At 42.0% G+C, this 13,942-nt stretch overlaps 1 protein-coding gene across 1 annotated transcript in view; it reads right to left on the reverse strand.

Moving 5' to 3' along the window:
• LOC126335975 (sodium channel protein Nach-like) overlaps positions 1 to 13,942 on the reverse strand; it is a 212,351-nt gene that overhangs the window by 85,299 nt on the left and 113,110 nt on the right. The window contains exon 7 of the mRNA XM_049999452.1: positions 10,085 to 10,230. Within this exon, the coding sequence (XP_049855409.1) occupies positions 10,085 to 10,230 (146 nt within the window). The remainder of the gene's footprint in view (positions 1 to 10,084; positions 10,231 to 13,942) is intronic.

Raw genomic sequence — 13,942 nt, forward strand, 5'->3', positions numbered from 1 at the left:
ACCGTGTCATCCGGTGCTATATAGTCATCCAGAAGCAGTGCAGGGGGTGTATTGCCAGCACGCCGCTCTCCTGGTTGTTGACAGCCTCTCAGACCCTGTAGCCGCTACTTCTCACTGAAATAGTTCCTAAATAGGCGTCACGAGACTTATCAGGTCCACTTTCAGTCCTCCTGGCAAGGTAAACATCGTGGCAGCGCCGGAAATTGAACCTGAATCCACTCCACGGCACTCGGAGCCCGTGACCAGTCAGCTACAGACGTGGACTCTGTAGGTACTACGTCAGTACAACGGCGAAGGTTCAGGAGACTGGAAACGCGTCGACGTATATGCACATTCCGCCATTAACACTAGGCTGACCCTTGACAGGATGTTCGACGGGCGTTTCATAGGACGTGGAGGACGCATAAATTGGCCAGCCCGTTCTCTTGATCTTACACCTCTGGACTTCTTTCTGTGGGGTACGTTAAAGAAGAATGTGTACCGTGATGAGCCTACAACCCCAGAGGATATGAAACAACGTATTGTGGCAGCCCGTGGCGACATTACACCAGATGTACTGCGGCGTGTACGACATTCATTACGCCAGAGATTGCAATTGTGTGCAGCAAATGATGGCCACCACATTGAACATCTATTGACCTGACATGTCGGGACACGCTCTATTCCACTCCGTAATTGAAAACGGAAACCACGTGTGTACGTGTACCTCACCCCTCACGGTAATGTACATGTGTGTCAGTGAAAAAGACCAATAAAAAGGTGTTAGCATGTGGACGTAATGTGCTGTTCCAGTCTCTTCTGTACCTAAGGTCCATCACCGTTCCCTTTGGATCCCTACGTAATTCGGTGCTCTCCGACACACACGATCGAACAGCGGAGGAGTGGTACTCAAGCGTCAACTTTAGGTTACAATATCTCCGGATGAAATTAACATTTTACAATGCAACAAACGTCACTGATTACGTATTTGTTTATATGTTCAGATGTGCTAACAAAACTAACGGGGTTCCATTAAAAAAACGTAGGTTTGTGTTAAAAAACATACTTCCGTGCATTTTTTTATGGTTTGTATTAACCAATTACACTAGCCCCTCTCCTCAAGTTCGGTCTGTGGAATCGATTCACCAGTATTTGATGTGGTTTACGAAATATATCCAGCGGTAATGTTAGGTGACTCACCCTGTATATACAATTGCCAACTATTGGTCGAAAAATTACGATATCCATCAGAGCAAATAGCGGGCTTTTACTTACGTGTTTAAACTGTAATGGGAACAATACATAATTACATTTGCAGCTGACTTATCATTATACAGGGTGCAAAATCGAATGCACAGAGCTGCCACCTCCGCCAGCAACAATGGCGGTGACCTGGATGGGCCTGAAGTCGAACTGATCTTGAATGGCAATTACAGGTGTGTCATTTCATTATGCTTCAACTCTGTACTTCAACACATCTGTCACAGTGTTTGGCAAGTGGTGGCATACCTCTCACTTGGCAACCCATGACCAAATGTTCTCAGTGGGTGAATGTACTGGCCAGCCCAATAGTCGAATATGCTCTGTACTGAGGTAGATTAGGACAGCACAGGCAACATCTGATCTTCAATTATCTTGTTCAAAGACCAGGTGCTCTCCAAATAGCAGCTATGAGAACCATTACTGATCGTGTTGTATCCACAATGGCACCCCATACAATAACGCCAGCTGCTGGCCTGTATGACGATGACGAATGCAATCTGGCAACTTATATTATTCTCTAAGCCTCCACACACAGACAGACATCCACCACATAGAATGTGGCCTCGTCTGAAAGGACGATGTGGTGCTGCTCCAGTGTCCACTGTTGTCATGACACGAACCAGTGTTGGCCCCCCTCTTTCTGCATGGATGATGCATGGTTACAATAGGCTAAGAATTATCATATCCATCCGAATGTACTGAAAATGTACATGTTTGTGACAAGTTTTTTTTATCTTTTAAATAAAAATACACACATCAAAAAAAGTTTCGCATCACCTCGGTTCCGAGAGTTGTGGAGCCTGTACAGAAAACTGGAGTAGAGATCAACATAAGCGCATCATTTCCGCCCTTTTTATTGCTCATGGAAACCATACATTACATGTTGTACCACCATACAGTGAGACCTCCAGAGGTGGTGGTCCAGATTGCTGCTAATACCCAGTAGCACGTGCTCTTGCATAGATGCATCCCTGTATTGTCATTGCATACTATCCATAAGATCGTCAGGGCACTGTTCCACTCATTCACAAGATGTGAACGACGGGACCGCGAATTGCCGTCCATGAAGACGAATGCCACGCCAATATGCTGCCGATATGGTTGCAATATCAGTCTGAGGATGGCATTCACGTATCGTACAGCCATTACGGCGCCTTTCATGACCATCAGCAACGTACGTCGTCCCCACATAATGCCATCCCAAAACAGAAGGGAACCTCCACCTTGCTGCACTCGCTGGACAGTGTGTCTAAGGAGTTCAGCCTAACTGGGGTGCCTCCAAACACGTCTCTGACGAAGCATAAGCGACACTCATCGGTGAAGAGGACATGATGCCAATCCTGAGCAGTCCATTCAGCATGTTGTTGGGCCCATCTGTAGCACGCAGAATGGTGTCGTGGTTGCAAAGATGGACCTCGCCATGAACGTCGGGAGTGAAGTTGCGCGTTATGCAGCCTATTGCGCACAGTTTGAGTCGTAACACGACGTCCAGTGACTGCACGAAAAGCATTATTCAACATGGTGGCGTTGCTGTCAGGGTTCCTCCGAGCCATAATCTGTAAGTTTTGGTCATCCGCTGCAGTATTAGCCCTTGGGCGGCCTGAGCGAGGAATGTCATCGACAGTTCCTGTCTCTCTGTATCTCCTCCATGTCCGAAAAACATCGCTTTGGTTCACTTCGAGACGCCTTGACACTTTCCTTGTTGAGAGCTCTTCCTGGCAGAAAGTAACAATGTGGAGACTATCGAATCGTGGTATTGACCATCTAGGCATGGTTGAACAACAGGGAACACGAGCCGGGTACATCCTTCCTGATGGAATGACTGTAACTGATCGGCTGTAGGACCTCCTCCGTCTAATAGGTGCTATCCATATATCGTTGTTTACATCTTTGGGCAGGTTTAGTGACTTCTCTGAACAGTCAATGGGACAGTGTCTGTGATACAATATCCACAGTCAACGTCTGTCTCCAGGAATTCTGGGAACCAGGGTAGTGAAAACCTTTTTTTTGATGTGTGTATGTTTAAGATTTTTTTACTTATCCCACGTCCATGGCGGCCATTTCTCTTGCAGTCTGTGGAAGGTACATTAGCATATCTGTTTTTCTTTGTAAACATTTATTCTGTAGTTTTATTTTTCTGATATGTTCTACATTTTGGATGATCTGCTCGCTATGGATCTAATGGAATGAAAAGTATATCTAATCCCCATTTATCTAATTTCTGCTGTTGCATCAAAGAAAGCGGCGATGATGGTCGCTGTGCTGCTGTTGTTTGCGCTCCAGACGTCATCCCATTGTCCGTCTGGATATTCTTATGACACAAGGTATGTGACATGGTTATACGACCATGCGCGGCCGTGCATTCAGTATGTCTACTCTCCCCAGCCGTTGGGCCAGTGACAGGGTACATGGCATTGAGTATAGCCCTCCTGAACTGACTGCTTTCTTATTATCACGACTGTTGTGTGATCCCAAACAATGCGAGAAACAATGTCGAGCAACGATAAATCGCAATCTCATGTTAAGCGACAGCTTTTACCAAACTGTTCTGTAAATTACTACGTCTACGCCTAAGTAATTACTCTACAGCTCTCGGTTACATGCCTGGCAGAGAGTTCATCGAACCACGTTCAATCTATTTCTTTAGTGTTCCACTCTTGAACAGCGCGCGAAAGAAACGAAAACTTAAATCTTTCTGCGTGAACTCGGATTCCTCATATTTTATTATGAAGATCATTCCTACATATGTAGGTGGGCGCCAACAAAATATTTTCACACTCTGTGGATGATCTCAAGATACTTCATCACTTCAAAGAATCTCATGTTGTTGTTGTTGTTGTGTGGTCTTCAGTCCAGAGACTCGTTTCATTCAGCTCTCCATGATATTCTATCCTCTGCAAGCTTCTTCATCTCAAGTTCCTACTGCAACCTACGTCCTTCTGAATCTGCTTGCTGTATTCATCTATTGGGCTTTCTCTGTGATTTTTACCCTCCAAGCTTACCTCCAATACTAAATTGGTGATCCCTTGATGCCTCAGACCATGTCCTGCAAACCGATCCCTTCGTCTATGCAAGTTGTGGCACACATTCCTCTTCTCCCCAATTCTATTCAGTACCTCCTCCTTAGTTACGTGATCTACTCATCTAATCTTCAGCATTCTTCTGTAGCAGCACATTTCGAAAGCTTCTATTTTCTTCTTGTCTAAACTAGATATCGTCCATGTTTCACTTCTACACTTGGCTACATTCCACACAAATATTTTCAGAAAGGACTACCTGATGCTTAAATCTATACTCGATGTTAACAAATTTCTCTTTCAGAAACACTTTCATGATCTAAGTTCCTCGGCATAACATGATTTAATTAGACTACATTCCATTATCTTCGTTTTGCTATTGTTGATGTTCATCTTATATCCTCCTTTTGAGACAATGTCCATTTCACTCAGCTGCTCTTACAGGTCCTTTGCTGTCTCTGAAATAATTAGGTCGTTGACAAGCCTCAAAGTTTTTATTTCTTCTCCATGGATTTAAATTCGTATGTAATGTTGTTGCTTTAATTTGTTCTGAAAGCGCAGCTGATATTCAAGACCATGAAAGTGGGTTAAAAGCTGTGAGATATCTGAGGAAGTTAACCTTGCATTACTGCGCAACTGTTTCAACAGGCATCCAGTTTAGCTTACCAAATTCGCTACAGATTAACACTAATTATAATCTCTTAGTACTCATATTATGATAACTGGTGATTATATATATATATAAAGACAATTTAAATAAAAAGAAATAAAATAGTTTATATTTGGACAATAGTTTTAACATTGATCATTGTTCCATTAAAATTTCAGCATATCAAATTTGATTCATAACTTAACTGATGCCTTATTTAGGATTGTGAAAATGTGAGTTTGTAATGTTACGAAACACATCAAATAGAGAACCAAGATTGGGAGACTACATACAACACTGCATTCATAAAGTAGCACATGATGAACGTTGAAACATATGCAAGAGGAAATTAACCACAACCAACCGATTCAATTTTCACCCAAAGAAGTTACATTCGTAGCGCAATCCTGTCCATCATGAAATTACCACACACTGCTATACTAAATTAATACTAACTCTCTGTGAAAACTTCCCGAAAAGAATAGCTGAGGGCTACTTTGATGCTTACACCACAAGCTTCAAGTGGTCAACTTGGTTTACACAAAGAGCGTAACTCCAAAATAATTTTGATAATTAAAATAAATTACATCGAAACGTAATTTACAAAAAAAGAAAAGCCTCGAACTGGTTACTATTGTCTTACTATTAACCTGATGGATCAAACAATTATATAAGGACGTGGTAGTGGTCTCACAAAGTACACCTCATGTGGGTTGAACATAAAGAAAAGTTGCTATATTGAAAAATATTGTCAAGACAAGACGTTATAATCTCACGCACATTCGCATTTAAGATTGATGATCTTAGTTAGAGTTACTGATCAACATGTGGTTCCAATTTACTCACAAAGTAGTGACAAAGCAACTACCGGAAGATATTCTGAACTTCACACTCGAATTACACTGCGTTGCAATTTAAGATAACATTAGATATTTTAGAGCTAAACCTGAAATAAAGGTGATTAAATTTTCAGTTAGGCTGAACTTAAGAAATCTACTGTCCTACGGACTTAGCAGACACGCGCTTAGCTGGAGATCTTACCACTTCAGACGCTCGCCGCGGACAGACTGACCTGGGCTCCTACCGAATGTGCTTAACAGATTCAAACGGAAGTGACCAGAGAGGCAGCTTCCTATACCAACATGACAAGGGACAGACAGGACCATACTAAGAATAGAAACCTCTCTGCTTTTAGAAAGCGTAGCTCCCTGTTCAGACGTTGGTCCTACTGTTCTCTAGCAGACAGGCTTGTCTGCTACCATCAAGCATGCAACTAGAAATACATTTGCTTATTCATCCTCTCACACAGAAGGGAAGGGAGATGACAGTATCTTATCATATACAGTATATAAAAGAAGGCGGATGTAGGTTCCGTGTGAGACTGTGTGACATGAATTACATATAAACTGTGTTTTAAAGCGTAGTAGTGTGACAAATCGTTCTTTTTTGTGTGTAAAAGTAACACGTTCCACTGCTCAGTCTCCTCCCAGATATTCAGAAACAGCACAGTAAATTTAGAAGAGGAATTTATGCCAACATATTTAAGAAATTAACATGAAAGGAATCCAACAGAGACCTTTCACGTAGTTCAAATTTTTATTTTGTTTTCTTTACTGCTTGCTCAATATAAAGACTGAATAACATTGGGTGTAGGCAACAACCCTGTGTCACTCCCTTCCCAACCACTGCTTCCGTTCAGTGCCTCTCGACTCTTATAATTGCCATCTGCTTTCTGTACAAATTGTAAATAGCCTTTCGCTCCCTCTATTTTACCCCTGCCACTTTTAGAATTTGAAAGAGAGTATTCCAGTCAACATTGTCAAAAGGTTTCTCTAAGTCTACAAATGCTATAAAGGTAGTTTCAAAGGTAAAGAATTCACCCACAGACCTAATAGAGGATATGGAAATTTTTGTATACCGCATAAAACAATAAGAAATAATCCTGAATGACAGGCTATATACAGAATCGATTTGTTTCTACAAATGTTTCTCCTGTATATAATACTATGACAAATCTATACATATTTTGATTCCTTAATACATTGCACTCAATATTTACAACAAAAATCTTATAAAATATAAAGAATAAATTTAAACAGCCAGTTGTGTTAGTACAGAAGTTGTAAGGGATAACTGGAAGTGATAATGTAATCCACAATAGTACAGAAATTTTGAGGGATTACTGGAAGTGATAATGTGATCCACAAAAAATGGGACATCTCTGAATGTACCCAAACTCTTTGAGAAGACACACTGTTGTAATATTTTTGTACCATATATTGATCTACCCATAAAGAAACAGTGTGATTGATGTTTGGTGTATTTGTGAATATTTGCACATTTAAGGAGGCACATTAAATGTAAACAGACAGAAAAAGTGTATTTTCTATCATTAGCTAATAACGATCACAAAATTTATATTTTCCGATTTTTCAATTTCAGAAAAACCAAAAAAGACGACTGGTGGGAAGAGTAGCACAACACACATGCAAACATCACAAAAAAACTACCATGAAATTATTTGCACTTGAAATTGAGAATAAATTCTCAATACACGTCGTGCTATGCATTACAGAAGTAACTGGTTCAGTGTTTTATTCCTGAAATTATGACTGATACAGACGTTGGCTTTCCAAAAACATCGATTATGGTGAATGAAATTAAATGGATCTTCCAGTCTGCAGTCGAGTGTGCACTTCTTTGAAAGTTCCTGACAGATTAAAACTGAGTGGTGCTCTGGGACTGAAACCCAACATTTTGCCTTCCTTGGGCAACGGTTTTCACAACTGAGCTGTTCGACCCATCCTCACTTCCAAGTGTCTCTTCCTTCTTGTCAACTGGACAGAAGTTCTGCTTTCCTCTGAAACTTTTGGGGCATGGGGTAAGGTACTTTCAACAATTAAGCTACAAGATCACGCCGTTAAGTCGTGCCCGGATAGCCCACTTGGTAAGAGTATTGCCTGCAGAAAGCAATACTGAGTCCCAGAGCAGCGCTCAGTTTCAATCTCCCAGGAAATCTCAATAAGGCACTCTTTCACGATTTAGAAGAGTATTTTCGAGCTTAATGTATGTTTCTTACTGTGTACATAGTACAGCAGTTCGAATAAATGCTCCTTTTGTGTCTAAGCAAATACGGAGTTTTGTACATCATGTCTGTAGACACGTACGTTTCCCACTGATTTGCGTGTAGAATCTCACCATGTAATATCACATCATTCCCGACTGGACTGGTAGTCGTTTTTCCATAGTAATAAAATCATAAACGTTTAAGTCTGTCCGTGTAAACATGTTTGCATAAGCATCGAATCTGAGCCAAATGCATTGCTTATGCTGGCTCTCCTCTCTTCTTGTATACACTGCGTGACAAAAAAGGGAAGCGCCAGGAAGGGGAGGAGGAAACAAAATTAAATTTTACAGACTGAGAAGCTATTTGATGATGTTTAGGTAATTACAAAATCAAGCAAAATTTAGAAACAATGAGTATCATGCTGCACCTCCTCTAGCCGGGGCGCATACACTGATTCGGTTAAGGATGGTGCCATAACCCCATTGTACCTCTCCTGAGTACAGCTGGCCCACAACTGTTTCAACTGGCCCTCGATATCCTTGATAATGGCACAGGAACAGGATTGACATCCGAGTCAGTCCCACAAATCTTCTACCAAAGACGGATTTGGGGATCCTGCTGGTCACAACAGTACCTCAGCATCACACTGACAGTTCATAGAGCCACGTGCCATGTGTGGACGGTCACTCTACTGCTGCAAATTGCACTACGGTACTGTGGCACCAGAGGTAAGAACTGAGGAAGCAATATGTTTATGACATATAATTGTGTGTCACTGATTTCAGTCACTACCAGCCATGATCTTAAGTTGTACCCAATGGCTTCCCACTCCGTGTCAACAGGAGTAACACTGCTTAGCCTCTCAAAGACATTGGAACAATGGGAACAGTCTCCTGGTCATCAGCATACTCGCTGAAAATGATCTGGGGTAGTGCAGAAATGCGATCCATTGCTGAAGACAATGGAACACCATTCATCAACAATTCATGCTGCCCATGACGACATGACTCCAAATGCAGCCATCTCTGTTGTGGTGTTAATGGCAGTCTATGCACGGGACTGTAATTCTCTAGTTCAGCTGGTGATAGTCTACAAGCAGTGGTGGAGGCTGAAACGGAATGTTGCAGGGAGTCCATTATTTGTTGTTAAATGATAGGTGCAGATGTGAAGGGGTTATGATGTGCTTGGTGCACAATGTGACGATCCTCCCTAGCGCCGGTCAGATGTGGTCGACCAGAACCTTTACAAGTACGAGCCTACCCTCACACTCCATGTAGTCTAAAATTGGACCACTGTCACATCCACAAATTTGCATACTGAATGACCCAATCAGACGGCCAAATTGAGGCCCATACTGAGGCTCCTTTTCAACTCTGACAGATGCTAATAACGCTGTTTCATATGAGTACACAGCATCTCCGTTTCTCACGCTGATAACTTGATATCTGACGCTGTTAACGCCTCTTATGTACTCTAATAGGCCTGGAAACAACAATAAAAACAAGCAATACTACTGCTCTCTGGAGGCCACTCTTTCTGCCACAGATAATTGCAACTCTAATCATTTACATACCTGCCATTGGTGTGTACAAGTATGACGTTACAGTGACATTAGCCACGTCTCCCAGGTGCTTCACGTTTTCAGCAGGCAGTGTATAACCTTTTAAGACCTCACTGTGTAACACTGCACGATTCCCGACACGAAAAGCAGCATAAAATAATAATCGTTTCAGACTGTCCACAAAATCAGCTCTGCATTAGGAATGGTCTTAAGCCGTAGACTCTGATTACGCTGGCTTCCCTTGCGGCGGTATGCACACCACTGAAAAAAATTGGTCTGGAATGTCCGATTATGCAGGTAATATAGGTGTTCAATCAATTTAGAATTAGTACCCCAAGAAAACAAAATGGCTTGAGTTGCAATTTTAAGTGTTGACTACAATATTTCAAGCATCCAAGTCCGATCCTAATTCCAGGTCAATATGTTAGCCTGTGCCAGATATAGTAACCGGTTATTTGTAATGACAACAGAACATCAGTTTGGGAAGAATGTGTCAGGAACAGTAGGATACGTGCTGGAGGCGGCAGGCAGTAAGTTATAATGCCTACCTGTCGGTGACACGGACATCTCCACGGTAGCCGAAGGAGCAGCAGAAGCCGAGGTAGGAGAGTCGCATAGTGAAGAGCTTGTGGCAAGAAGTCTCCTCACCCTTCCACTTGCAACCCTCCAGCAGCTGGTCGCACGGCTGGCTCATCTGCACACAACCATACACTATCTGATCAAAAGTATCTGGACAACTATCAGTGGGTATTAATATAGGGTGGGTCCACCTTCGCCTTTAAGATGGCTTGAATTCTGCTGGAGACACGTCCAGTGACGTTTCTTAATGTCTGTGGGGCAATGGCAGCCCATTCTTCATCAACAGCTGAAACCAGAGAAGGCAACGGTGTTGAGCACTGGGTTCTGGAGGGTAGATGATTCTCTCATTGCAAAAATATTCCATTCGGGGCACTGGGGAGACCATTCCACTTCATGACTGTCATTGTCCACAAACAATTGCCTAACAGATTCAGTTTAATGACAGGCTGCATTGTCATGCTGATATGAATAATCATCACCACCAGACTGTTCCTCCACTCCACGCTGTACATGGCGCTGTAAAATGCATCCACATTTTGTGTTTTATTGAGCAAAGTAATGGGACCACACATTAACCGCGAAAAATCCCCATACCATAACACAACCTGCTCTATATTCTACAGTTGACACTGTAGGTGATGGTGGGTAATGTTCTCCAGGAATTCGCCAAAGCAAGCTTTTACATTGGATCTCTGCAGATGTCCATTAAGTTTGTTACATATTATTTTCACTTGATTCTTCCCAAAAAAAGGTTTATAATAAATTAGCAATTTACACATTGCGGCTGTGGTCACATTTCCCAGTAAATGAAAACAATGCACTGTGAATTTTTGGAGGGTATTCTTGCAAAGTAATAGGTTTCCAGTGTTTTCCCTGTTTTAAAGCATAGGTCTCTACTTTAAACAAAGGAATACTTTGTCTTTTCTGGCGGATTATTTTTAGTACAGTATTTCAAAATGTAGAAGACTTCGTCTGTTACTGCTTCACTCAACTAACAGAGCCAAAATATTGTATGAAAGAAGCTTTTATTTTGTGAGAAAAACAATTCAACTGAAAATAATTTCCACGATTGTCTAGGACACAATACATAATAATCATACACACAGTGTCCTAAATTTAAAAGTTAATATTATACAAGGTTTTTATACTTGATAATTGCAAAATATGTTGTAATCTAGGCACACATTGGCAGACTTTAGGACTTTTAAAAGTCATTGTCATATATGGTCTGGGCACCCAGAATGCTCCAAAAAGTGGTTTTAGGTCCTAATATTTTCAATGTTTTTCAAGAGCATATCTCATTTTGACCCTCTTGTTATCTATACTCTATTGATTCGTCCCCCCCCCCCTACCCCAGTAATTAATGCTGGTGGCGCCTATGACTACAGAAATGTGTTGCTTTTGAGCTACTCGACTACTGTAAGACATTCTGAACTGCTGGTAGCTCTTTGGATCTGACCCTGAGTGAGGCGACGCAGTGGTTAGCAAAATGACTCCTATTTGGGAGGATGACATATTGTATCCACAGAGAAAAAAAGGGTCAACTCTTGTAAAAAAAAAAGTGAGTCAGATTCAGAGGAGTAGCAGGAATTGGAAGGGTTTCAGGCCTTACTTGATGGCGAGTGCACAGCTGGCTCCAGGATGCCAGCGACCACTGGATTGGATGTGAACACAGCAGCATTACATCATATCCTTGCCAAGTACACTCAGTACACATCTAGATCAAAATAAGGGGCGGAAGGGTTTCCAAAGTAACAGCGAGTACAGGGGTGGAAGAGGGCAGAGAGAGGTGTTTTGGAAAGTGAATCTATATGTCATATGAAGCCAACGACAGGCTAGAAGCGCAATATATGCTCAGATCTCTCTACCCAGCCTATGGAAAGTCACTTAGGCCCAGTGCGAATTAGATCCAATGAAGAGGCAACATCCCTTCAGCATCACATATCAGAGACAGATGAGAATGAAGGTGAAACGTCAAAGAAAATTAGGGAGCTTGGTGCACCTCAAGAGAGTAGGAAAGGCTGAGCGTAGTGCAGAAATATTCAGTGTTCGAGAGTCAGGAACTCTGTCGTAGAGTGGGCACAATACCAGTTAAGAGAGACATTCAATATGGACGGAACGGTGAAATCAAATCACTGTCTCTGTACAAAGACTTGGTTTCTTTGTGGGTACTAAGCCCAACCAGTACGATTAGCAGAAGAGAATTCGCTTCAGGAAAAACTAAGGATTGTAAGGCACTTCTTGTGGAGATCATTGCAAACTATCTTCCAGTCCTCATCCCGTTTTGCAAGGAGGAACAGCAAGGTCAAGACTCACTCTCACGTAGGCTAACTGGCTAATTCACTCGAGCCCCTGTCACTCAGTCCGCGACAATATTCACGTTTAGGACGCGACAGACAGTTCAAGTCCAGATTTAGATTTTCGTGATTTCTCTAAATTGCTCCAGGCAAATGTTCGTATGGTTCCTTTGAAAGACTACAGCCGATTTCCTTCCCCATCTCTGAATCATTCCATTCCGGGCTTGTGCTCCATTTCTAATGATTCCATTGTCGACGGGGCATTAAACAGTAGTTCCCTTCAGTAGCTGTACACCTGTGGTGTCATTGTTCCCATACTTGGTAGCACCAGTGAAAGGCTTCAAACGTTAGGATCTTTAACATATCGGTCACACTAATTTCAATTTTCTCCACAGTCCCAAAACGACGTCCTTTTAAGACTTTTTTTCAATTTCGGGAAAAGAAAGATGTCGTAAGGACTCGGATCAAATGAATAGGGGGGCTGTGTGCCACAGCAACGCTTTTTGAGATAAAAAATTCCGTGATGGAAGTAGCCGTGAGGCATGGGGAGTTGTCATGTTGCAGTATCCACTTAACTGCAGTGTCTGGTCTCACTCCATTCACCCTTTTCCTGAGCCTTTCAAGGATATCTTTGTAAAACACTTTGCTGACAGTTTTTCCTGGAGGAACTAATTCTTCATCAACGATACCCGTACTGTAAAAAAAGCAAATCAGCATTATTTTGGTCTTTGATTTGCTCATTCAGACCTTTTTGGTCGAGGAGGCGTATTAGTGTGCCCCTCTTCACTTTGCTACTTAGTCTCAAGACAGTACTTATAAATCCAGGGTTCATCATCTGTGATTACACGAATCAACCATTTGTTGTCACTGGCAATCCTCTCAAGATCTATGTGCGCATTTCTTCGACTGTCCTGCTCAGATGCGAGGGTTTTCGGCATCATTTTAGCACAAACCTTTCGCATTTGCAAATCTTAGTTACAATGAAAGTGTTTTAAGTTTAACAGGTCACCAGTCATCCTTATTGTTAAACGTCTGTCTGATCTCACAAGAGCAAGCACACATTCAACGTTTTCGTTGGTTTTTGAAGTTGTAGGTCTCCCTGAGCGAGGTTCATCTGCAACGTATTCTTGCCCTTCCAAAAATGATTTGTGGCAGCGACAAAATTGTGTTCCTCATAGGCCTGTTTCAGCTTTTCAAAGGCCACACTTGCGGATTCCCCAAGTTTAACACGAAACGTAACTGCATAACGTTGCTCTAAATTCCGCTGTTCCATTTACATAATACGTAACAAAAACACAACTTCACTGATGGCAGTATGAACTGAAACTCGGGCTGAGCAACTGGAACGGACGAAAGCATCGATCTACATAAGCAGAACAACAAAGTGATGCCGGATTGCTCGTAGTGTTGTCAGTTTCATAACTTTTCTCAGCCACCTCGCATGCATAATGGTGAACATTGTTTAGTAATTTGATTATGAACAGTCCATCAACGTTTCAATACGAGATCAGGTGTTCTTGCATTTAGCTG

This window comes from Schistocerca gregaria, chromosome 2 (genome assembly GCF_023897955.1).
Source record: "Schistocerca gregaria isolate iqSchGreg1 chromosome 2, iqSchGreg1.2, whole genome shotgun sequence".
NCBI classification, from domain to species: domain Eukaryota; kingdom Metazoa; phylum Arthropoda; class Insecta; order Orthoptera; family Acrididae; genus Schistocerca; species Schistocerca gregaria.